Source organism: Taudactylus pleione, unplaced genomic scaffold, assembly GCF_031769625.1.
Source record: "Taudactylus pleione unplaced genomic scaffold, aTauple2 ptg000465l, whole genome shotgun sequence".
Classification (NCBI taxonomy): Eukaryota; Metazoa; Chordata; class Amphibia; order Anura; family Myobatrachidae; genus Taudactylus; species Taudactylus pleione.
The window spans coordinates 2,437,980-2,465,203 of NW_028284867.1; the positions used below are offsets into that span (position 1 = coordinate 2,437,980).

Sequence of the window (27,224 nt, forward strand, 5' to 3'; positions counted from 1 at the left end):
TGTACTCACCACTGGTCAGGTTTTCATTATAGCAGCAAGCTTGGGGTCATCACATATTTACTAAACAGAGGCTTTCAACTGCTGAATTCAAAATGTTGTATTTATTATTATTTCTCTTTTACACTAAATACAGCAATCAAAGCTGATGTTTAGTGAATATATATTCCTTATTGGTACACACTTAACAGATCGAGTGATCTGCAGATATATCTGCAAATGATGGTTGTTCATACACACTGAACGTCCATCATCTGTCTGCTGGCCGCGGGTCCCGCTGGCGCGGGAGGGCGTGTCGTAGCCCCCCCAGCCCGCAGCCTCTGCAGCAAGTGTGCGGGTGGTCGTCTGACCGTCCGTGCACACAGCAGGATGCCCCAGTATATCTGCAGATACTGTACATCTGCCATCGGCTGTGCAGCAGAGCCGACGTTATATTTCCGCGAACGACGTTGTTCACAGACATATCGCTGGTACTCATTGGCCGACGGGCACCCGATTAATTGGCTCAATATACTGTATATGCCAGTGTGCACCCAGCATTAGGCCCCAATGTTGTGCGAGATTTGCAAAGCGCTGAGATTTCGGTGACTTATTACTAAAGCTGGGTACGTACCTATACAATCGTCCGCCTCATCACCCGATATAGGACTATCGGGCTGACAATTGTATAGGTATTTATGCAGTACCATTGCAGGAGCGTTAGCCAATAAACGACTTATAGCGCTCCTGCAAAGGTCGGCATCAAGAGGTCGCATCTTATGTGCTGTTTAATATTTGTCGTCCCTGACCTCCCGATCCCATAGGAGCCCGTACACACTGAGCTATGGATCTTATTCAGAGCTGCTCGCCAAAAGCCAGAGCTTGCTCTGAATGAGGGCGGACATTTTTTTTTTAAGCCGGCCTCCTGGCTGCTCGCTAAGCTGTGGGTGACCACCCACAGCTTTTGTGAGCGGCCAGGTGATGGTTGCGATGGTCACGACGATCGGGTTTGCGACGAGACCCCCGTGGTAGAGCTTCCGGCTCTAATAGAGCCGGAATCTCACTACTGACATCACTGGTGATGTCAGTAGGGCCGCCCACAAACGTCAGGAACGCCTCCGTTTGTCCAGACACCCCCCCCCCCCTACAAAACGGGGTGAGCTGCCGCCCAGTTTGTAGCGAGCCCCGGAGCAAGTGAATTTCTCACTCGTTATGGGGCTTGCTCACGCCGCGTGCGTGCAATGCACAACCATCGACCCGCTTGCGAGCGGGTCTGAATGAGGTCCTATGTCTGCACAGTATGTACGGGCCTCGCAGGCAGCTGACAGACAGTTAAGCTGGGGACACAGCACTTGGCTGATCGTGAGAGTTCACCCAATCAGAGTGAAGGAATAGGTGTGTACCCAGCTTTAGATTTAAAGCTGCAATTTTTTACAATGCAAAATTAACCTGGTTTGCATTGTAAAAAATGACCGCCTTAAATCTTAGGCTGCGTACACACGGCATGATTTCAGTGAACGATATGAACGATAACGATATCGTTCATCGTTAAATCATTAATATCGTTAATTTTTATGCAGCCAACAACCAATGAACGACCAACGATGCGCGTTCCCACATGGACGATAAGGATATCGATGGTCTGCCATGCATGAAGGCCAACCTGGAAGATATCGTTCATTTTCCATAGGGGTTTGCGACCGTTGGTCGTTCATCGTTGGTGATTGTGTGTGGATGAACGTTATCGTTCATCCAACACACCGGGAAATTCAAGGGAGATTGTTCAGCGATATCGTTCGCTGAACAGATCGTCCCGTGTGTACCCACCATTAGTGATAAAGTACCAAAATCTTGGCACTGTTTGGGCCTTAAGCCGGGTACTACATACTGGAGCAATGTTGGGGCGATACACCGTTTCGTAACGACATATCGCCTACAACGCTTAGTATGTATGCATGTTTGTGCGCTCCCGTGGTCGCTAGCGACGGACGCCAGGTTTGATGTGTTGGACATCGAAACTAGCGATATCGCTAGCGGCCAGTGCATTGTTAATTAATGACGGAACAGTGGGGCTGATTCAGACCCGCTTGCGAGTGCAGGACACTCGCAAGCGGGTCGGTGGTGCCGAATTGCGCATGCGCATGACGGAGGGAGCTCCGTCGTGCGCATGCGCGAGACCCGAATAACGACGGCCAAGCCGTCGTTATGGGTCTCGCACCAAAGGTGGCGTGCTGTCGATGGTGAGTGACAGCACGCCCCCTTTGGTGGGCGTGCCGGGGCCGTTGCTGACAGATCAGAGGCATTCCCATGGGAACGCCTACCGTCTGAGTCCGGCCCCACTGACATCAGTAGTGATGTCAGTGGGAGTGATTTTGGCTCTGATAGAGCCAAAATCACTCCAGGGCTTGCGGTCACCGAGACCCTACCGCAGGGTCTCGTCGCAAGCCCGATGGTCGCGATGGTCTTGACCATCGCGACTATCATCATGGACGCTCGCTATAGCTGTGGGTGGTAACCCACAGCTATGCGAGCGTCCATGAGGCCGCTCCAAGTTGAGGGAGGAGGGCCCTGATTCAGAGCGAGCGCTCTGGTCAGAGCGTTCGGCTCTGAATCAGGCCCAGTGATCGTTCCGTTGTTCATTAAAGTTGTTGTATACGGTGGACGCACAATCACTTTTCAGGGGCATTCATTCCGATGTAGGAACAAATGCCTGTCGTTACAGTGTGTACCCAGCTGTAGGCTCCATCTGTATTTAAATACAGCCAATCAATTCGCTAGGAATCAGGGCCTGTTTTACCTGAACAATATCACTGGCTCCCGAACAGGCTTACAAACATTGCTTTACAATAGCACTAAAATAAATGCATGCTGTAGGTGTAGGGCAGGGGTGGGGAACCTTTTTTCTGCCGAGGGCCATTTTGATATGTATAACATTATTTGCGGGCCTCCGTGTGATGTCACAGGGCGGGGCCACAATTGCCAGTGATTACAGCAATGCCCGAAGCATCCTGAGGATGCTCCGGGGAGCTGTAAGGGCAGCGGTGTGACCGTCTGAAGCGTCCTAAGGACACTCCAGGTGGCTGCAGGATGTATTCTAGGCACACTGCTAGCTAGATGAGGCTAGCATAAAAAAGCTCAGAGGGCCACACCAAATGATTCCGGAGCCTTATACGGCCCCCTGGCCTGAGGTTCCCCATCCCTGGTGTAGCGGATGATTGCAGTCCAGTTTACAATAATTTTAGTGCAGCAAATATTATTTGTCACACTGGAATTGAGGCAAACCTAACTCTGGGAATACTTGTAATTGCACATTCTGACCTCAAGGGGTAGCAGAGCGAAGTTTCATGCGATGTATAGAACAAGAGAGGCGAGGTTAAGAGCAGAAATTTGCCATGGGGTTCCAATTCAAAATACATAATGGAGTATATACCTTTTGATATATATGGATGATATGATTATAAGTTACATTACCCCATTAATAATGAATAGTATCAATATTAAATGTTACATCTAGCCTAGAGGGAGAATTCCTGAGTTTGCCTTTGGGGCGGGGAATAACTGTGGTAACTGTCCTGCTCTTTGCCGCTCAGGAGAACGCAGTGAACGGTGAGCACCTTTGGCAGGAGACTAATGTATCTGGGGATCTGTGTTATCTGGGAGAGGAGAACTGTCAAGTCAAATTTTCGGTGAGTAAAGTCAGGTTTTAGTTTATTAATTAATATAGGGATTATCTACAACCCAGCGTCCACATCCACCATTGTTAGAAACTGTCCTCGCTTTCCAAGAGCAGGGAGAGGGGCAATTATTATTGGGGGATTTGGTGCACCAGATCAACCTATGTTGCACCTTTTTTGGCATTTTGGCTCAGCAGAACTTATTTTACATTTTGGTGAATGTGCCCCAGACCGGTGCTATTGTAGAACACCCGATCTGCTGTAATGAACTGGTTTGCAGGCTGTAAGTTCCCTAATCAGCTGTACTGAGAACAGAGGAAGAAGAAATTCTTTATACTTTGGCTGTTTTGGGGAACTCTCACTTAACCACACAAAAACAAGCTCAGGATTTTCTCATCTTCCATATAATATGCCAAATAAACATGGCCAGAGGGGTGCATTCATCTTGTGGTCTGTTTGGCAAATGGGCCATGCTTCGATGCATTCTTTAATAGTCTTTGGGAGGTTGGGTTTGCTGGCCACTACCACGGTGTCATTACATACGTTAAAATCAGGGTCATGTTTGCAACACAGATCACGCAGTTGGACGTATTCTTTGAAAAGATATATCCTCTCGGAAAAAGTTTACATCCATTAACACATAGCGTTACCACCGCTAATCTTATTGTTTTAAGCAGCCCAATCAATATTTACGAGGGGTGTTCTACACAACCCGTTTTTTTTTAACCCTGTGCAGTGGTATAAGAGCATAAGATTATTTTTGTTGTCAAATTGTATATTAGCAAACCTTGCTAGTGTATTTCCAATATGTGCCCTAAAATACTTTAACCTCAGCGTAGCCCAAATTCTGGAGACTTTGCACCAGCAATAACCTTGGTCTCAGTTTTCTGGAAGTTTGTAATTCCTCTATCTCAGCTCATCCTCTGCAGTAAAAGCTGATGAACTGACTAGCCCCCCAATACCGAACGGCAGATTTTTAGGCAGTTGCCATGGCGATGTGGGTTGCCATGGAGAATAATTAGTGTGTATGAGTTTGGCCCTCTCCCCCTGCAGAGGGGACCTGTCGTATTGTGTTATAGGACTGCGGACGGTGGCGCTGAGATGGGAGGACGTTCCCCGCGTCAGGTTTCATCCGTGGTCCCCGGAGACGTCAATTAACAGAGGAGCGGGTGAATTTCTTTCCTTATGTTCGAAAGATGTAATTTAACTTATTAGCTTATAAAAAATAAAATAAATAAAATCTCCGGAGGAGAAGGGTGAGACACATGCTAAAATCCTTTACGTTAGGAAACGATAAATATAATTTTTCCGTTGAAAAGCTTAAAAATATATAAAATTGCACCAAATGGACACTTAAGTGTACATCAAACATATTGTCATGGCAACAACCGTGGAAAGCTGATTGTACTATATATCTAGTTTTGTTTAATTTTGTTTAAGTTTTTATGACCCTGTAGCGCATGGAAAGCTTCCGTAGTGTTGCCCAGACGCACAAGGTCACAGTGGGCCTTATTCAGAGTCACTCTGAATCTCAGGTTGCGATTTACCGCACTGCGCAAGTGCGGCTTTTTGCAGTACACTTCTTTTTTCAGTCTCAAGACCTGAGGCTGTGTGCGCCCAGGAGGCTGAGAATGTTGGGCCGGAATGGTCGTGCAGTCGCAAGAAGTGTGTGTGTCCGATTGCTGTAGTGAGCGTGGAGTCACAGCCAAAGTACAGTAAGGGCGTGGTGTGTACGTGAATTCACAATTTGAGACTGACATGGCCGCCGTTAAAAAAAAAAAAAAAAGACTCAACCGCAGGCTTCCCCTTCCCTCCTGAGCTGCGTGTGCTCTGACCCTGGTGCAAGCGTTCTGTTGATAATGATGTCTGCATGTTTCACCAGTGAAAAACACACCTATTTATTCAAATACTTGAAAAAAAAGCAGAATACCAATAGAGTTCGGTACAGTATGTAACCCTTACCCTAACCCTCCCCCTAGCCCACCTTTCCTGTAGACTTCCTCTAGCCCTCTGCCCGCAGCCTAACCTTAACCTTTCGCTCCCGCAGCCTAACTATAACCCTCCCCTCCCACAGCCTAACCCGAACCTTCCCCACCACAGCCTAACCTTAACCTCCCCCCCGCAGCCTAACCCTAACCTTCCCCTCCCACAGCCTAACCCTAATCCTCCCCGCCCGCAGCCTATCCCTCACCCCCGCAGCCTAACCCTAACCTTCCCCTCTGCAGCCTAACCCTCCCCCCCACAGCTAACCTTAACCTTCCCCTCCACAGCCTAACCCTAACCTTTCCCTCTGCAGCCTAACCGTAACCCTCCCCTCCCGCAGCCTAACCCTATCTCTCCCCCCCACAGCCTAACACTAACCTTTCCCTCCGCAGCCTAACCCTCCTCCCCACAGCCTAACCCTAACCTTTCCCTCCGCAGCCTAACCCTAACCTTCCCCTCTGCAGCCTAACCCTCCCCCCCACAGCTAACCCTAACCTTCCCCTCCACAGCCTAACCCTAACCTTTCCCTCCGCAGCCTAACCCTCCCCCCCACAGCCTAACACTAACCTTTCCCTCCGCAGCCTAACCCTAACCTTCCCCTCTGCAGCCTAACCCTAACCTTTCCCTCTGCAGCCTAACCGTAACCCTCCCCTCCCGCAGCCTAACCCTATCTCTCCCCCCCACAGCCTAACACTAACCTTTCCCTCCGCAGCCTAACCCTCCTCCCCACAGCCTAACCCTAACCTTTCCCTCCGCAGCCTAACCCTAACCTTCCCCTCTGCAGCCTAACCCTCCCCCCCACAGCTAACCCTAACCTTCCCCTCCACAGCCTAACCCTAACCTTTCCCTCCGCAGCCTAACCCTCCCCCCCACAGCCTAACACTAACCTTTCCCTCCGCAGCCTAACCCTAACCTTCCCCTCTGCAGCCTAACCCTAACCTTTCCCTCTGCAGCCTAACCGTAACCCTCCCCTCCCGCAGCCTAACCCTATCTCTCCCCCCCACAGCCTAACACTAACCTTTCCCTCCGCAGCCTAACCCTCCCCCCCACAGCCTAACTCTAACCTTTCCCTCCGCAGCCTAACCCTAACCTTCCCCTCTGCAGCCTAACCCTCCCCCCCACAGCTAACCCTAACCTTCCCCTCCACAGCCTAACCCTAACCTTTCCCTCCGCAGCCTAACCCTCCCCCCCACAGCCTAACACTAACCTTTCCCTCCGCAGCCTAACCCTAACCTTCCCCTCTGCAGCCTAACCCTCCCCCCCACAGCTAACCCTAACCTTCCCCTCCACAGCCTAACCCTAACCCTAACCTTCCCCTCTGCAGCCTAACCCTCCCCCCCCACAGCTAACCCTAACCCTCCCCCCCACAGCCTAACCCTAACCTTTCCCTCCGCAGCCTAACACTCCTCCCACAGCCTAACCCTAACCTTTCCCTCCGCAGCCTAACCCTAACCCTCCCCCTAGTGCCTAACCCTAACCCCTAATACTCACCTTTGGAATGTCAGCTCTGGGGATTCTGAAGTCGGCATTCCAGCTTCGAGATTCTGACCGCCGGCATTTTGACCGTTGGAATGACAACTACATCCCGCCTAAAAAAATTCCACTTTTCACTGCAAGGAGCCCTCATTGTACACAAATAAAGACTGATCCGTGCACAATTGGGGGTGAGGAAACATGCACATATATTTATAAGTGATAAAATGAAAAATAAATAAATTAAATTAAATATTTTCTTCTGCTTCGCAAAGCAAGTCAGATGCTTCAAGCCACATGGGTACTTAGTAGCTGCCCTATCAGACCATTAATTGCTATATATTGCCATTGTGTGCTGCCACTTTCCTTACTAACAGTGAAACCTCCAGTCTCATCTCAGCCACGTACGACAAGGGAAGGGAGCTGCAGTCAAGGGGCGGGAGGCGCAGCTCAAAATTTGCAGATAATAAATTGCATATTGCGATTGCACTTGCATCTGCCACTGAATAAAGCCCAGCCCAGTGTTACAGAATCGCCAGCTTCCCCCCTCGCCACCCTCCCATTTAATTTAGCTATATACTCTCCCACTGCTCAGCTTCATGTTCTTTGCTGCCTGTGGCATTATATGCAAATGAGCAAGAAGAGACAGATTAAGCAAGTATTCCATTTGTTCTAGTAGTCCTTACCCCTGCACAGTAGTTTGATGCAACTTAGGGCCTGATTCAGAGCCGGACGCAATTAGCGCTCGCTCGTCCAGAAAATAGGGGTGGCTATTCAAATCAACTGGTCAATGACGCTGCTGTATTAATTATGCACACCCATAAAACGCCCGTCTTGACCTTTAAGCACGCCTGCGTTCTGATCTCCACTCCTCGTTTTCAAGCACCTTCCCCCGTTACCACCCACATACGCCTCCTCCTGTCACTCAAATTATCAGGCATTCGCTATTTTGCGAGCACATGAATTTCAAGCACACTGACTGGTTCGCGCATGCGTATAACGATCCGTACGCATGCGCAGTTGGGCAAACATCGCTCGGAGCGAACGAGCGGCCGCTTACGAGCGGCTCTGAATCAGGCCCTTAGTTCCCTAGACACGTCCTTCAATAATACACGACATGGGGCAACAGGTGCACTTTCGGAATTGAAATATTACAGCGCCTGTATTGTTTTCTTCTTCATAAGCAGTCAGGGAAGGGTTAGATCTAGAATTGGGTCGTCAGGGAAGGTTTAAAACTCCACCCACGTGTCCCCGATAAACAGTATATCGCAGGATGTGATAACCTCATATGTACATTTTTTCTTTGGCTAGAAATCTGCCGTGCGGAGAAAGTGTGCAGCGTGCAAGATCGTGGTACACGTAGCCTGCATGGATCAGCTAGAGAAGGTAGGATGTCGCCACCTACAGACCACAGCATGCAAAGATCTATTTTTTTTTCTTTTATCCCAACAAATTATTATTTTTATTTTTTTTAATTTTTAACTTTTTTTTTTTTTTTTATAAATAAAAACGTTGGCCTTATAACTAACGTTATAAGTAGTTTATAAATGTTAACCGCTGAGAGATAGCTGAAGATTCATGAGAGGTCTGACGTGAGAGGAGATGATGGACGTGGGCTGGAAAATGCGATTGTCATAATCTGCTGCAAACGAGTCGTTATAAAATAATAAATTCTTTGACAAATTACTCTCTTTATTTTTGGATTTAGGTTTTTTGGCTGCTCAAAGCAAAAAAGTCTCCGAATGTTTACGTAGATGTTTGATTCACTTTAATTAGATGACCTAATTATCATTTTTTTTCTCCTACATTTACGCCAGATTAATTTTAGGTGCAAGCCAACTTTTCGTGATGGGACATCCCGAACACCAAGGGAGGTAGGTATGTGTGTGGAGACGGAAGTCAACTCAGAACCAGTGTCAAGAACTGACAACTCGTGTGCAGTAACTCCAGAGGACCCTGAGGGGGACACAGACTTACATTAAACTCTGAGGCCTATCTATAATTTTACTACGAGCTTCAGGAATTATGCAAAAATGGCTGGAAACAAAAAAAACAAAACCAAAATCTACATAGTCTTGAGTCATAACGTCCTCCTTTTGTGTGAAGGGGGAAACCCACTCAAGCATGGGGAGAACATCCAAACTCCACACACATATAGGGCCTTGGTCAGAATCAAACCCATGGCCCAAGCACTGAGAGGTAGCAGTGATAACCACTGTGCTGCCTAGTTTACTTTATAGTAATTGGTCCAGCTTATTGGTACAACTTTTGGGACAGAGAAGGCCTCTTCACCCAAATTGCTCCGCAAATGGCTTAACTAGGTTTAATCACCCATTTTTTAGATGAAGTTCACCCAGAAATAACCTCCGCTTAAATTCCTTTTCAAATTTAGTTTTCCTTGCTGTCATTGTTTAATGTGCGTTATGCGCACTAGTTGGCACTGCAATAAGATGTGGGTAGCAGCCATCTTGTTTGAACTGTAATCTTAAAAGCTTATGTTATTACAGTACATAATGTATATAATGTTCCTAGGTCCTAGGGCAAAACAACAATTTCTTTACCCCCATCCGCATACATCTCTTTCACGTATTGTCTCAGTCCCGAGAGAATGCAGTTGTTTTATAGCTAACCTATAATACGTTTGTATCACAGTTTACCAGAAACAGGTTCCGCGTGTGAGGTCCACATGTCTAATACCACAATTCGTCAACTACGAGGGCTGATTGAAAAGTAATGAGACTGTCTCTGTTTTTCTGTCCCATAGGTAGACGTGGCAACGCTATGCTGGTTATTGTGAAGCTCATACATCGATGTATCTGAACCTGCGGTTGGACTGCCGTAGTCTTCTTTGTTTGGTCACAGCCAATGGAAAATCTTTGCACGTTTTCTCATAGTGGATGAGGAAGACGTGTCTGTGAGATTACATCAGAGATGTGTGATTGAATTTGAGTTAAACTTGGAAAAAGTGAAACTCATGAAATGTTACGGCAAGCATAGGTTGGAGAAACAATTAGCCGGGCTGCAGTATTTCGGTGGTGGAAATACTGCTTGCCGTAACATTTCATGAGTTTCATTTCCGCTTTTTCCAAGTTTAACACAAAATTGAATCGCACATCTCTGAAGTAATCTCACAGACACGTCTTCCTCATCAGCCATGACGAAACGTACGAAGATCTTCCACTCGCTATGACCAAACAAAGAAGTCTACGGCAGTCCATCCGCAGGTTCAGACTCATCGATGTATGAGCTTCACAATAACCAGCATTGCCACGTCTACCTATATGACAGAAAACCAGAAGCAGTCTCATTACTTTTCATTCAGCCCTCTTAAACCAGTTAATAGCAAAATATCAATACTTCTAAAAAAAAGTCAGTGAAAATAATAACTAGCGCAGGCATCACTAGGAGATGAGGTTTATCTGTCAGAGCCACCTCGTCCCTCCGTCACTTCTGTGTTTTGCTGACTGTTCCCACCCTAAGATACAAGCCTGACCCACGCTCTAATGGTTTTTCCTCAGGTCAGACATTTTTCTTGTTGTTCTAACCAGCAGAATCTGGTGAGGCATCATTGGGTACATCGACGGCGGCAGGAGGGAAAGTGCAGGCATTGCGGGAAGGTAAGGAGACGTCTTCTCATCATTTCATGACCCATGGGCATCCGTGTTCCTCATGTATTTCTCACTAACTCAAAGTGAATGAAAGTTTCAACATGAGTAGGTCATACGATGCCTGCTTAGTGTCTTCTAGACCACTCCATACCTAATTTTCATCATGGATAGGTCACAAGATGGCTGGTTTGTATCCAGACCAATCCATACTTCGTCTTGTGTCTAGACCACTCCATACCTAATTTTCATCATTGGCAGACCACACAATGGCTGTTTATTGTCTAGACTACTTCATACCTCATGTTCATCATGTTCATTCATCAGGCCACAAAATGACTGCTTAATACCAAGACCACTCCATATCTCATCTACTGTCTTGACCACTTCATAGACATTTTATGGGTAGACCACTCCACAATTCATTTTCATCCTGGATGGGACACAAGATTCTTTCTTAGAATTTAGACCACTCCATACCTCATCTATTATTTAGACCATGCAATAACTCAATGTCCTCATGGATAGGCTCCTTTGTATCTAGACCAGTCAGTACCTCAACTATTATCTAGGGGTGTGGAGTAACAGATAGACAGTAAAAAGGTCGACAGTGTCTAGATAGACACTAGATGTTATACAGTCAATAGGTCCACTGGGACAAAGAGTCAACACACTAAAGGCCGACATGTAAGAAGGTCGACAGGTTCAAAAGGACGACATGAAAATGGTCAACTCAAAAATGGTTGATGCATGATATTTTCACCCTAACACTTGGTGCCTAACCCTAACCTTCCCTCCTGGTGCCTAACCCTAACCATCGGGGTAGGTGCCTGACCCTAACCGTCACTTCTAGTGCCTAACCCTAAACTTCCGGTAAGTGCCTAACCCTAACCCTCCCTCCTGGTGCCTAACCCTAACTGTCAGGGTAAGTGCCTAACCCTAAACCTAACCCTTACATTTTTTTTAATAATGTGTCAACCTTTTTTTTGTGTTGACCATTTCCATGTTGACCTTTTGACCATGTCGACCATTTGTACCTGTTGACCTGCTTACATGTCGACATTTAGTGTGTCGACCTTTTGTCCCAGTCAACCTATTGACTGTCTAGCATCTGGGGCCAAATGTAATAGGGTGAGAGTTTAGAAAAGTGAGAGTTTCTGACACTTTTTAAACTTTGCCAATGTAATAGAGTCCAAAAACAAAGTAACAGAGCGAACTTGCATGTTTTTTTTAGACTTAAAAAACTCTCACGATTTAAAATCTCATTCAGATGTTTTCCCATTTTGAAGATAAAACTCAACCAATGTGAGAGATTACTCCTAAACTCTCACATTTTCTAAACTATCACCCTATTACATTTGGCCCCTGGTGTCTATCTAGAAATTGTCGACATTTTTACTGTCTAGCTATAATCCGGAACCCATTATCTAGACCAGTGATGTCAGCCCTCCGGCTGCTGTGGGACTACATATCCCAGAATGCCCTGCCACCGTTTTAGCATGCCCTAATAGCAAAACAGTGGCAGTGCATGCTGGGATGTGAAGTTCCACTGCAGCTGGAGGGGCCCGAGTTTGACACCACTGATCTAGACCTATAAAACACAGCAGATAAAACTATGCGGTGTTTAAAAAAATATTGGAATCAAATTGCTCAAAAATGTACAAAAAACCCCACAACAACTATAATACGTCATAATTAATTACAATTAAAAACAGACAGTAATTGGTTACATAAGTATTTACCCCACCTTGTTTTAATACTTAGCTGGAACTGCAGGTAATGAGGCTTCTACAGTTAACTTGTTGGGTCTCTACCAGTTAGCCTATAGGGTCACTGCATCATTCGCCCAGTCTTCTTTTGCTCGAGCTTTGTCGGGTCAGATGAGGCCCATTAGTAAAACAGCATATTTCATATCATTCCACAGATTCTTTATGCAGTTTGATGTCTGGGCTTTGCCTCAGTCACTTCAGGACATTGGAGAAAGGTGGAAAATAGAATATACCACATGGTATACCATATGTTCTAATAACATGGTCCCAAATATACACATCCACCAAGTAATGAGCAGTGAATTCAAATTAAGTAAAAATTAATAATTATATATATATATATATATATATGTAGTAAATATTATATACAGTATATATATCTTACACAATGAATCAATTGACATAACGAATATCCAAATAGCTGCCTATATTTTACATAAGTGACATCACTACTCCCTAAATGGGATGTAGTTATGAGACCGGCGGGCGCGTTGCTGCTGGCCTCAATACTGACATCCAAATCCCGACAAGGGACTTAAGATAGGCATCGACGCCTATCTTAATTCCAATGCCGGCCGCCAGCCCGATCAAGGTAAGTCCGGTGCGCCCTTAGTGTTAGCAGCGGAGGGGGAGGGTTAGTTATAGGGAGTGTAGCAGGGTTAGGGTTAGCTTTTGGGGTGGGGGTTAGGGTTAGGCACCCCTAGGGGGGAGGGTTAGGGTTAGGCACCCCTAGGGGGGAGGGTTAGGGTTAGGCACCACTGGGGGGGTTAGGGTTAGGCACTAAAGGAAGAGGGTTAGGCACCACTGGGGGGGTTAGGGTTAGGCACCCTAGGGGGAGGGTTAGGGTTAGGCACCACTGGGGGGGTTAGGGTTAGGCACTAAAGGGGGAGGGTTAGGCACCACTGGGGGGGTTAGGGTTAGGCACTAAAGGGGGAGGGTTAGGCACCACTGGGGGGGTTAGGGTTAGGCACTAAGGGGGGAGGGTTAGGGTTAGGCACCACTGGGGGGTTAGGGTTAGGCACTAAGGGGGGAGGTTAGGGTTACGCACTAAGGGGGGGAGGTTAGGGTTAGGCACTAAGGGGGGGTCAGGTTTAGGCACTAAAAGGAGGGTTAGGGTGCGGGGTGGAGAGGGTTAGGGTTAGAATGACATTACTACTCTCTAAATATAAGGATATACAGTATTTTACAGGATACTCCCTTATATTCATGTACCGTGAATTATGCAATTTATTTGGGGCACTTCTATAGCATTAAAATTAGGGGTGTGCACCGGACACTTTTCGTGTTTTGTGTTTTGGTTTTGGATCTGGATCTTTCTTCGTGTTTTGGATCTGGATTGGTTTTGCCAAAACCACCCTTCCGTGTTTTGGGTTCTGGGTTTTGTGTTTTGGATCTGGATTTTTTCTTAAAAAATAAAAAAAACCCGCTAAAATCACATAAATGGGCCTTTTTTTGTTCCTACGCTATTAATAACCCCAATAACATTAATTTCCACTCATTTCCACTCTATTCTGAACACCTCACACCTCACAATATTGTTTTTAGGCCAAAAGGTTGTACCGAGGAAGCTGGATGACTATGCTAAGCGACACAAGGGGGCGGCACAAACACGTGGCCCATCTAGGAGTGGCACTGCAGTGGCAGACAGGAAGCCAATCAGCGTTATGGTGCCCATTTGCATGTAGCACGAACCCGGGAGATCCGTGCTACATGCATCTGTGTGATTGGCACAGAGCAATGACAGGTCCGTGAGACCCGTCTGTGCTGCTGTGGTAAAAAAAAAAAAAAAAACCTGTGTAAAAAAAGAAAAAAATGGCGTGCACCCCCCCAAAAAAGAGCAACCAGCCCCGGGCATTAGTAACCCAGTGCTGGGTGTGCTTAAATACAGGGGACAAACGACGTAGGGGTCCCCTGTACTTAAGCACAACCAGCACCGGGCTAGTCAGAACCAGCGCTGGTTGCCAAAATACGGGGGACAAACGACGTAGGGGTCCCCTGTATTCTGCGCAACCAGCTCTGGGCTCTGATCCGGTCCTGGTTCTGGAAATATAGGGGACAAAAAATGAGTAGGGTTCCCCTGTATGTTCCAGAACCAGCACTGGACTTTTTCTAGCGGGGGGCTGATGCCACAGCCAGGGGAGCCCTTTCACCGGGCCCCCCAGCCGCAGCATCAACCCTGACCGCTAGTCAGCCCAGGCCGGGGATCCCTGGAGAGCTGGGGACCCCCCCAATAAAGGGGTCACCCTCTCCAGGGCACCCCAGGCCCAGGCTGATAGCCCGGGGCTATCCCCGCCACCCCTGGTGGCGGTGGGTGGCGGGTTGATTGTGTGGTGTGGTGTAAATAAAGAATATCAAACATTGTCTTTACAAGTAGAACTGCAAGTCCCAGCTAGCCTGCCCCGCATGCTGGTACTTGGAGAACCACAAGTACCAGCATGCAGGGCATTAAGGGCCCACTAGTACCTGTAGTTCACCTGTAAAAAAAATGTTTAAAAAAACACAGGACACACACACCGTGACAGTATAAGTTTATTAAACATACATACACACACACACATGTACACATACTCACCTATGTAACCTGTAGCATCGGTCCACTTGTCCGGTAAAGTATCCCTAGGGGACCTGTGAAAAAAAACATACTCACCATCTCCTATGCGAGGTTCTGTCCTCTTCGTTCCAAAGTAGGCATCCCCGGACTTGGCAAAAAAAAAAAACGAAAACGCGATCCACGAACTTAGTACCGTTCTATAGAACGGTACTTCCCGAATGAGAGCTTAGCGGCGGGGTATCACCATGGAAACCCCGCTGCTAAGCGTTCATTGGCTGAGAGAGGTCATCTCCCGTCTCTCAGCCAATGAACGGCTCCCTCCATTGTAGTCAATGGTGGGAACCGCAGGGTAAACTTTAATAACCTTGCGGCTCCCAGCATTGACTACAATGGAGGGAGCCGTTCATTGGCTGAGAGAGACGGGAGATGGCCTCTCTCAGCCAATGAACGCTTAGCAGCGGGGTTTCCATGGTGATACCCCGCCGCTAAGCTCTCATTCGGGAAGTACCGTTCTATAGAACGGTACTAAGTTCGTGGATCGCGTTTTCGTTTTTTTTTTTTTTGCCAAGTCCGGGGATGCCTACTTTGGAACGAAGAGGACAGAACCTCGCATAGGAGATGGTGAGTATGTTTTTTTTCACAGGTCCCCTATGGATACTTTACCGGACAAGTGGACCGATGCTACAGGGTTACATAGGTGAGTATGTGTACATGTGTGTGTGTGTGTGTGTGTGTATGTATGTTTAATAAACTTATACTGTCACGGTGTGTGTGTCCTGTGTTTTTTTTAAACATTTTTTTACAGGTGAACTACAGGTACTAGTGGGCCCTTAATGCCCTGCATGCTGGTACTTGTGGTTCTCCAAGTACCAGCATGCAGGGCAGGCTTGCTGGGACTTGCAGTTCTACTTGTAAAGACAATGTTTGATATTCTTTATTTACACCACACCACACAATCAACCCGCCACCCACCGCCACCAGGGGTGGCGGGGATAGCCCCGGGCTATCAGCCTGGGCCTGGGGTGCCCTGGAGAGGGTGACCCCTTTATTGGGGGGGTCCCCAGCTCTCCAGGGATCCCCGGCCTGGGCTGACTAGCGGTCAGGGCTGATGCTGCGGCTGGGGGGCCCGGTGAAAGGGCTCCCCTGGCTGTGGCATCAGCCCCCCGCTAGAAAAAGTCCAGTGCTGGTTCTGGAACATACAGGGGAACCCTACTAATTTTTTTCCCCTGTATTTCCAGAACCAGGACCGGATCAGAGCCCAGAGCTGGTTGCGCAGAATACGGGGGACCCCTACGTCGTTTGTCCCCCGTATTTTGGCAACCAGCTCTGGTTCTGACTAGCCCGGTGCTGGTTGTGTTTAAGTACAGGGGACCCCTATGTCGTTTGTCCCCTGTATTTAAGCACACCCAGCACTGGGTCACTAATGCCCGGGGCTGGTTGCTCTTTTTTTGGGGGGGAGGACGCCATTTTTTTCTCTTTTTACACAGGTTTTTTTTTTTTTATTTACCACAGCAGCACAGACGGGTCTCACGGACCCGTTAGTGCTCTGTGTCAATGACACAGATGCAAGTAGCACGGATCTCCTGGTCCGTGCGTGCATCTGTGTCATTGAAATACACAGCAGCACAGACGGGTCTCACTGACCCATCTGTGCTCTGTGTCACTGTCAATCACACAGATGCATGTAGCACGGATCTCACGAGTCCGTGCTACATGCAAATGAGCACCATAATGCTGATTGGCTGAGAGCCGTGACAGACGGCTCTGTCAGCCAATCAGCACTTTGCCCATTAAAGGCAAAGGCATTTTTTTTTAAATGGCCGCTCGAGGCAAAACCTCGAGATCCGACAGCAGATCTCGAGGTTTTGCCTCGGGAGAGGGATCCGGGGCAGACAGGGAGATCCGAGCTTGGGCTCGGATCGCCCCGGATCCCCGAAGTTCGGGTGGGTTCGGTTCTCAGGGAACCGAACCCGCTCATCCCTAATTAAAATACAAGTGATTTACTGCTAGTTTTAATGGAAACATCCCATATTTAAAGAAACTAATTATTTTTTTACATTTTTTAAAATATGATAATAAGACAAATAACCGTCTATATTGTAATTCCCGCTGTTCTGAGTCGGGGGAAGAAAGCTTTGATACGGCTTAATAAGATGCCTGAATTCATCGTTGTTTGATCTGTTCTTCTCCTGTGCTCATTCTGCCACGGAATTCTTCGGGATCTTTGTGGGATTAGGAAACAGGAGGGAGAGGGAATAACAGAGGGAATAACAGCCGCTGACGTGTCCTCCTTCCTCTGCGTTCTAGATGGTCTTTACCATCCTCAGCATTGCACTGACAAGGAATCTACACCGTGATTTAAGGGTACTGTGTCATTTTACAGTTTTATGTGATCTTCCCGAGGCATAGAAGAAACTTTTGCGCTTGTCAGACCCGTCCGTCAGTCCCTATATACTCTAAAACCACGTCCTACCCAGTTGGATCACGTGACTCGTTTTGAACTTGTTCCCCAAAGACATTAATGCCAGTCATTGAATGCGACACGCGTTTCACACCTGGCCGAAACATCCACTTTGCAAGTGTTGCATCAAAGATATGCTGTCAAGTGCTCTGCAAGCAGCAGACGCCTGTACAGCGGGTGCTGAAACGAATGTTAACGAGCTTTCATGTATGACGATCACCTCATGCAAATCAGTGTTTTTGGATTAAGAGCAACACTCTATATACGAGGAGTAAATTTAAAATCTTTTGCTGTTTTTTTTCTTCTTTTTTTTTATTGCCAACATCGAACCTTCAAACACAAACCGCGAGACCTCACCCAAGGGCAAACCTCAAACGCAATATTGTTCACAGTTTGATTTAAAAAATAAAATAAAAAAAATTTAAAAAAAGTTATTAAAATTATTTAAAAAAAAATATTTAAAGTGAGCTTAACATTTTTTTTTTTATTTTTTAATTGTATTGCAAACTTCACAATCAGACGGCGACTATCATCCAAAAATTTCAGATGAAGCACAGTGCTGTGGTGGCGCAGGTCACTCCCATCAATCCTTGGCCTTTGGTCTTTTACCCAGGTTAGCGTCCGAGTCGCATATAGCAGCTGCATGAAATGCCAGCACCAGTGTCCTGTGTGCTCGTGCATTGCACTTTTATCGTATTAGTGAGAATATATTCGGTACAAAACTGCGTGGGGAGACACATGGAGCCCGTGGTGCGCCTCATGGGGATATTTGGCGCGATTTGTGTTTGTATTTATGCCATGGATCAATTTTTAAGGTATTCCATAAAAGGCGGACTTTTTTGTTTGAAAAGTAAAAAAAAAAACTCCAAATGTTTTTTTTTTTTCAATTTAACGCCTCTCCCATTGTTTTATAGTTGACTAGAACTACTCCCTATCAGAGTGTATCTCCCAGGTATACTGTTATGCCAGTGTGTCCATCCCTAGTGGGCATATTGTGCGGAATTCTCGCATACTGCTCCCGATGTCATCAGGTGCCATCTCCAAGACGCCAGCCGTTGTCCCTAGCACAACTGAGGTCACTAATGTGCACTTATTATTGTAACAACATTTGCAACATTTTAAGAAATTCCCAAAACAACGCTGCCCCAATCTCCCTTATAACCGGAATACTCTGCTGAGACTGGGAACTTGGTTGTTTTTCGGCGACTCTGATGTGGATGATTGTGGAGCTTTTTGTTTTGTTTCTAAGAGAAAATGTGTTAATAGAAGTTTAATAAGATAGAGGAGTCTAGAGCAGGCTCATTAGTACATACTTAGTGTTATCATTAGTGGTTTTAGCAGCAGTGAGCGGAAGCATTAGATTTGGTAGATAAGTAATTATCATAAAAGCTTTATTCTTTCGGAAATGTTTTCATAATTAGCATCATTTTATTATTATTGGTTCTAAGTGTAATTTTTTTTCTGTCTTCTGGAAACACTGAATCACATTATCTTGCTAACAAATGCGTTTAATTTGTCATTCTGTACCAAGAAAATGTACTTACGCCGGTGATGAGGAAAGTAGGGCTCTTGTTTGTAAATGTGAGAAGATAAAAGTCCATGTTGGGTTTAGTTGGAGGTTTTCAGCCCCAGTAAACAAGTTTCCTCTGGAACAGAAATGTTTCACTTTTTACCCACAACTTCTACACCATTCTTGCTTACCCTCCTGTATATTTTGTAGACCCACACATTACTGGGAGTGATCTTTGATCAGGGTACCTTCTTGGATTACACCCACCTCCCCAGTAGACAGGAGCTTGATGACGCGTTTCGCTGTGAACGCGCCTACAACGCTCCACCACCCTGTGTCATGTTGCTACAATTCTCTAAACCCCTTGCCCCCCCCATTCACACCTTCTGGTATCTCCAAAGGTCAGCAAGTATGATCTACACACAGTTGACCTAATTTATGACCCACAGTTGACCTATATTTCTTCCAAAGTACATTGGTTTCTGGAGAAAGCTGACAGTAGAGGCAGCTAAGGTGTATGCTGAACCCAGGTGTACCCTCAGCCCAAGGAAGGGGGTTTGACATACACTGGATAGATACTTGCTTTTTTTATTACATTATTAACAAAGAAAACTACATTATTATTTTTTATTATTATTATTATTATTATTATAATTTACTGCAGACTAATACAGATTCTAGTGATAAAAACATAATCATCAAATCAATGAGAAAGGACGAGAGATGGTGTAAAAATGAGCAATGACTCCTTATTTTAGAAAAGGTTCGCAAGCCATGAACATTTAGATAACTGTATCACCCCCTGATCGCCCCTCAGCCAGACAGCGACAATACCATCAGAGGAGATGTTCAAGGTGTCCACCAATTGCTCATAGAGAGTGATAACTGCTCGTGCGGTGGGAGAAGACTCCTCAGCTGGTCAGTAAGATACATTCCAGATGCTATGCCGATACACTGGCTTGGAAGCCTTCTGGTGGGACTTTCCCAGAGTAGGATTAGAAGGGTGGGTTGACGTCTCCTTCCCAGATGAAGCAGTTTCTATAATAACACATATCTATCAAGTCCAAAGGGGAGCCTACTGCGATTCAATATGGCGTCACCCTTTCCTTTCCTGTCAGGTGTGGGGGGCTGATGCGTTATAAGTAGAGAGGCGGTTTTCCTGTGGGCAAGTGTATATTACGGATTTTATTGCTGCGAATGCTCCAGAATGAAGCGTGCGCAACTACAGGCAATGCAGAGCCTTATGCAGTTCGGTCCCATCTCCACCTGCGGCTGTAGAGGTGTGGCTGGGCTGTAATGGGGCATTGTCACAAAGGCAAAGTTCATTGAGGACGTATCGATGAAATTGCCGGCGGCTACGTAGAGTGTTGTGGAAGCTTATATTCTTATGTCTGCAAACGGATCTTTCACGCCAAGGACGTGGTTAGTGCAACTGCCCGCTGCTGCTGATAAGTATCATACCAGACATTCGTATAGAGGTGGTCCAGTCGCAGAGATGTGCGCAACTCAGTATATGGGCAAATCCGTGCATTCAGTCCCGTGCAGGCAATGCTGGAGCGATTAACGGCGGACTTGCATTCAACGCATCGGCCCCAAAGATGTCACGTATTCTTCTATATGGAACAGAAGTTGAAATAAATGTTATAAAAAAAAAAAAGACGCATCTTTATTTCTATCTACTGGACTTAAAAAATTAAACCTAGGGGCCTGATTCACACTGATGGACGCTAGTCCTGCCGCAGCTGCGAATCTGTATGCATATGTCACGATGTCCACAGGTGGTTTCGCCAATCCAAGCCACTGCGTAGAAAGATGCGCCATCGGTCGCAGATCAGTCGATAATCAGCCTTCTGAGTAATCCTACGATGGCCGAGAGAACCATATTTACCGAGACATGCCACAAAAACAGTACGTGACAAGCCTGCGTTTCAGTTGCCACCTACCTGCTGTTGCCCACAAACGGTCCCTGCCTGTCAATTAATTTGTGAATAAGTCCCCACTGCGAACTACACTGTTAATGACACTTGACACATGCGGTCATATGAATGCGCAGACCACCGATAGTCGCTCAGCTGCGTAAACATCGTCAATGCGGTCATCTCTGAATCAGACCCATAGTCTGCTTAATACATTCTGGCCTAGAAACGAACTTCAGCGAAACGCGTCTCCCTGATAGCTGCTACAGTGTGTTTCTGTTTTCTTTTCTAACTCTTGTTTTCTTGTCTCATACCTGCAGGGTTTTCAACAGAAGTTTTCATTCCACAGTAAGGAAATTGTGGCTATCAGCTGTTCCTGGTGCAAGCAGGCGGTAAGACCGGATTTATTGATGATCTTTAGGCAGGGATGGACTTGCCCACAGGGGTACAGGGGAAATCCCCAGTGGGCCCCACTGCCTGTGGACCCACCCCCCTCTTCTAGGAGTCAGGTTCCAGACCTCACATTATAGATTGTAAAGCTGGCCACACAATAGACCAACTTACATCCAACCAGCCAACTTGTTGATTGGTTGGAATGAAAATCTGGTAAGGAATTGGAGTAACTGATTATCAGCAATTTGCTCCTAAATGCCAGAAAACAGATGAAAATGGTCGTCAGACAAGTTTGAACAAATTGTTTAGATCAAACATTTAACAAACAACAGTTTTTGTTAATTTTCCGGCGTTTGGGAGCAAATTGCTGATTGTCATTTGCTTTCATTCCTTACCAGATTTTCATTCCAAACAATCAACAAGTTGGCTGGTTGGATGTAAGTTGGTCTAGTGTGTGGCCAGCTTTACTCTATAAGTTGGTCAGTTACCTAGTGGAGCAGGACCACTGATCAGCATGGGGGATTGGTTCCCTTCTATAGAAACTACACCAAGATTTGCCAAACATTTGTGGTGGCTGGCCACACCCCCTCTGGTGGATGACCAAATCCCTTAAGCGTGGACCCCTATCACTTCATGCCCCAGTCCGGCACTGTCTTTGGGGGTATATTTACTAAAGTGATGGTTTCTAGAAGTGAAGTTGATGCCCATAGCAACCAATCAGATTCTACTTAACATTTATGTAGCACCTTTTAGAAGATAATAGCTAGAATCTGATTGGCTGCTGTGGGCAACATCTCTACTTCTAAAAACCCGCACTTCAGTATATATACCCCTTAGTGCTTTAGATTGCAGCTTTTAAAGGATCCCCAAAATCAAAAGTCAGCGAGTGATATCACAGGAGAAAACATTTGCGCTGCGCTTTTGTACTTATCTATGTTCAGAAATGAGCCTTAGTGATGCGCGAAAAATTTCCAATGTGGTGAATTGGTGCAGGCCAGTGAGGGCCACCGCTGAGCACGGGATGCAGTTAGTTTGTCAACAGTCGCTATGCCGACACGGACTATGGTGATGCCGGAATTGCAGGCAGTATCGTCATTATAACTTGGACTATGTTGCTTTACAAGCATGTTTAAGTTTATGCGGATACGGTTAAAATGCTCTAAAGTAGCAAGTTAACCGAATCGACATAACGGCGCGTGCATTCCGCCGTCAATGTAGTCACTGTTGACATAGTGACTGTCAATTAAAATGTATTGATCCCCTGAGCACCACTGGTGGAAATGCTGCTCCAAAACTGACTTCCCCCAGTATAAATTCATCCTTTCGTATTGCAGCGTTCTCACCATCACACCCCCCATGACCCTATACTACCCCAACCTCTCAGATCCCTCTCCCACAATGCAATCCTGCCTCTAGCTCACCCAGGGCCGTAGCTAGGGTAGTGCGGCCGGTGCCATGGCGCAGGGCACCACAGGTCAGGGGGCACTGTTTGGGCCTGTCAAATTTCTGTTTATTATCATTCTTGCTTGTAGTTTCCTCTTATTTCATCCCCAGCATCTCCTGGCCTCTCCTATCTCTTTCCTGGCCCTTCCCCATGAAGTCATGGCCCTTTTTTGGGTGCATTATGTCCCTTTGAAAAATGAGGGAGGCGCCAATGCTCTTTCTGGCACAGAGCACCAAAAAGTCTAGTTACGGCTCTGAGATCACCTCTGCAACATGTTTCTCTCAGCAGGCACCTTACGGTCCTTCTTTAAACTAGGGATGTGCAGGCTGGGATTAGTTCGGGTTTTCCCGCCAAATTCTGATTTTTCCCGCCAAAAATCGGGACTCAGAAAGAGTGAAAACATCATCTTTCATAGACTTTTGTCCAGGAATAATGATGTTTGTCCATGCAAGATAACGGTTTGCCTCTCTCTGAGACACAATTTTTGGCGGGAAAAAAATATATCTGAATTTGGCGGGAAAACCCGAACTCATCCGAGCCTGCACATCCCTACTTTAAACTAGGGATGTGCAGGTTCAAATAGGTTCGAATTTGCACGCCGAGTTCGGATTTTTCCCTCCAAAAAACGGGACTCAGAAAGAGGCTAAACGTCATCTTGCATGGACAAACATCATCATTCCTGGACTTTTGTGCTCGAACCTATCCGAGCCTGCACATCCCTACTTAAAAAACACAGGCTCATTTCACCCTTTCCAAAGGAACCATCTCTTGGGCCCATCCCTCTCTCCAATAATCACCTTGTTTCTCTCCATCTGTTGGCTTACAAACGACATCTGCATCCAAGGTGGCGTAAGGAAGCGTTTCCTATATCTGCAGCATGTTTTCCAGATCTCCTAACTGTAGCACATGTGTATCGTTTGCTGCCTAATACATTTGAAAAGATCCCCAGGCTGAGCTAGATATTTGGCTTGTGATCCCGTAGCACAATCTGGAAAACATGCACCGTTAATGGTCCCGCGGGACCGGATTTGAGAAACACAGCTGTAAGGTTCAGGCAGGTCCCAGTCGCGCCCGAGTCCACCTCCCGTGTCGCCTCCTGCCTGCCTTTCCCTAATTCGTCCACATGTTCAGAAAAATCTGCAAAGGGTGCGCAAATCTACTTTAGGGAGGTCACCGTACAATGACTTCTTGGTTTTGTTAATGAGCTGTGTACTAGTATTTGTATTTATCAGTGGCCACGAATACTTTCCTCTGCTCTTTAAGCATTTGTAAGTATGTTTTATTTCGGTTACATTGTCTAATAGAAAGCGTTGTGTGAGGCGAAGGTACCTAACGCAATTAGCATCATGTCTGTGCATGCAAGGCTTCTGTGTTCCAGACGGTACACAAGGGGAGAGAAGGCTGTAACCAGGAATTACCACGGGCCATGCGGTGTAATGATAGTCTCAGTGTGTTCTCAAGTTAGCTATTAGTCATGGAAAGCCTACTGTATACCCACACACCCGCTCCAGTCTGCTGTAATTAGAGTGTTTCGCCTGTTTCTGTGTTCAGAAAAATCCCATTGTGCGAAGTGACTGCGGTGCTGCTAGGTCTATATATAGCGGGTACAAGGGCTGGTTAAGTACAGACACAAGATGTTCGCAGCTTCTAATGTATGGTCCAGATTTCCTGTTTTACTCCTGACAACATGTTCAGCTGCCTCATCCAAAAACCTCTTCCTTCTGTTTTCCCATGTGTGTTATGTAATATATGTTCGGGCAGGAGTCAGAGGGGCTGATGATCACTCAGATGGCGAAGCGGCCCCCGGATGCGTCTTTTGACGCAGTCACATCTGCGTCTTTTACACAACAAAGTCCTATCCCTTTGTACATCGTGCGTCCTAATGTGCAAGGACTGAGGTGAGCGCTGCCTTTGTTCGCAGACGATGAAATATTGCTTGGCGCGCCTTTAGACGCCGCCATCGGTCGCACCCTTGAAACTTGTACCAGCACTATAAAGGATGCAGCTTCTCCTTCGAGTATGGACGAATTTGTGAGCGGTTGGCATCTTTGTACGCAACCGCTTTCCGCGACACACGCCTGTGACACACCTCCAACAATCCCCGGGCGTCTTTATAGCCACCCTTCCCAGTCACCGCCCAGGAATGCCCCTCATATTACTGCCGTGCATCCAAATCTGAACTGCGATTCGGTACGTATAAAGCTGCTGTGCGACTGACGCATGTGCAGACGAAAAACATCACTACTCCGCGACCGATATCGCTCCTGCGTCCGACACAGCCCCAAAGTCTTTTGATGCTAAGCTGATATAAATGGCCTGCTTCCGTGCTGCACATAATGTGTCTTCATTGCGCGCTGGAAGTAAATGTGTATTTCCGCCTGCATTCAGAGATGGCGGTACCTGCGTAGCTGTCTGCATCACTATCAGTGCGCATGTGAGCCAGCCCTACCCTTGGCGCTGGAGACCCGACGGCGATCTCTGCGTATGCTCGCCTCTGAATATCTGCAATTTCGTCGACATGCCCACGGAACACTTACCCCAGTTACCACCATTTCAGCCACATCACCACTAAGCGGCTAGTGGTGATGCGGCTGACATGCGTTTGACTCGGAATCGCCCGCAGATGCTCATAATTGTACATACAGGGTTCGGCGTATGTGCAGTTCCTAAAACTCGCAAGATATGTTCGCAGAGCAGACCTGCGTGCAACTGTGAATCAGCCCCAAAGTGTAAATACACCCCCACGGGGTGGGGGTGGCCATTTTGTGGACTGGATCAGTGACACCTGTCTATTTAGCAAGGAACCATTGACATCACTGGGGTATAAGAAACGCCGGGCCTGGTACAAATGTGCATGCAGTTCATGCGCTGCTGCGATTTCCTACGGATTCACAAGTGCAAAGATATGCAAATGGCAGCTTGAGCATTTCTCTTGTGCAGGCTCGGATTAGTTCAAAATTTCCCGCCAAATTCAGATTTATTTTTTTTCCCGCCAAAAATCGGGTCTCAGAAAGTCCATGAAAGATGATGTTTGTCCATGAAAGATGACGTTTTGCCTCTGAGACCCAATTTTTGTCGGAGAAAAATCCAAATTTGGCGGGAAAATCCTGAGCCTGTACATCCCTACTTTGCATATCTGAGCAATGCTCAACTGCACTGTTGGATGCAATCTCTCAACCATCGAAGCACCAACAGTCGCAACATTGACTCCCCGAAAAATATGGCCACTGTGGTTGCTAAGAGAACCCAGCTGCATGCCATAACACACCCATGACATTCCCATAACACCTACTCTTTTTGCGATCACTTTAGGCCACCTCCCAATCTCCACCCTGATACGGCCATGGATCGCAGATGCTGTCTCAAGTCATAGAGATGTACGCAAAGGCGTACACCACCGCACACATTGGTTCTCACGTGTGCACTAAGGTCTTCTAGAGCGGAGAAATGGACAGATGAAGGCATTGCCCATAGCAACCAATCCTCTACTAGCTAGCATTTATTAAGTACTGTACAAAATAATAGAAGTTGATTGGTTGCTATGGGTAACACCTCCACATGACCACTTCTTTCTTTTAGAAGCATCAATATATCTCCCCCTATGTCTTAGAAAGTTCTGTGCCATAGTCTTTGCTATATTCAGCTCATACACTATATTGGTGAAGACACCGCCGAAAACGTGGTATCACTGGCTGTTAGGTACACTGGTGGAGGTATTGCTCACGATTTACCATTGGAAAGAAACCATGGATGCGCATAGTGGAGTCTTTACTCACCATCGGGCGTCAGCAATCGGTGTTCAGTATTGGTGGCCTCCCATCGATGGTAAAAACAGTCACTGTTGTCATTAGACCATCGATGGTCGTTGATCAGCCCTACGTTGCGCTGACCATGTCTAGTGGTCAAGCAGTTGCCTACCGGTTATAGCAAAGCAAATCATGCAGCCTTTGTCTACTGCACAACGCTGGCCATCCTGTTGTGTGTGAAACAACCAGTATAGAGCATATGTGTTACCTATGAGACTGCAAGGCTTACATTCAGATTCCAGAACAGTACTAGTCAGGGTGGCTTCGCTCCTAAGCACGTTTTAACAAATGCATAGGTCAGCAAACGCCTGGGAGAGGTAATGTGACCGACTGAATTAGTCAAGCATAAACATTCCAGTTTTGTGTGTCATTTATTATTATGTTTTATATTATTTCCTTCTGACGCGTAGATTTCTGTCTTCCAGTTCCACAACAAGGTCACCTGTTTCCTGCTACACCACATAGAGGAGCCCTGCTCCCTGGGGGCTCACGCTGCTGTTATCGTCCCTCCAAGCTGGATCATTAAGGTGAAGAAACCTCAGGTAACTGCATGTTACTCTTTGTCTGTGAGGGTCTTCTCACCTACTCCTGGCCCACCTGCCCCGACCTTACCCAGGACAGCACCCGTATGTATGACCTCAGTGTCACCAGAAAAACACGCAT

At 46.7% G+C, this 27,224-nt stretch overlaps 1 protein-coding gene across 8 annotated transcripts in view; it reads left to right on the forward strand.

Moving 5' to 3' along the window:
* The window catches only part of DGKI (diacylglycerol kinase iota), a 376,642-nt gene that overhangs the window by 186,990 nt on the left and 162,428 nt on the right, over positions 1-27,224 (forward strand). For 3 of the 8 annotated variants that reach the window (XM_088448827.1, XM_088448831.1, XM_088448826.1), the window contains exons 3-8: positions 3,567-3,662; positions 8,418-8,492; positions 8,924-8,980; positions 10,625-10,723; positions 21,239-21,310; positions 26,987-27,103. In XM_088448827.1, the coding sequence (XP_088304953.1) occupies positions 3,567-3,662; positions 8,418-8,492; positions 8,924-8,980; positions 10,625-10,723; positions 21,239-21,310; positions 26,987-27,103 (516 nt within the window). The remainder of the gene's footprint in view (positions 1-3,566; positions 3,663-8,417; positions 8,493-8,923; positions 8,981-10,624; positions 10,724-21,238; positions 21,311-26,986; positions 27,104-27,224) is intronic. The other 5 variants (XM_088448829.1, XM_088448832.1, XM_088448830.1 and 2 more) reach the window with 3 other exon arrangements.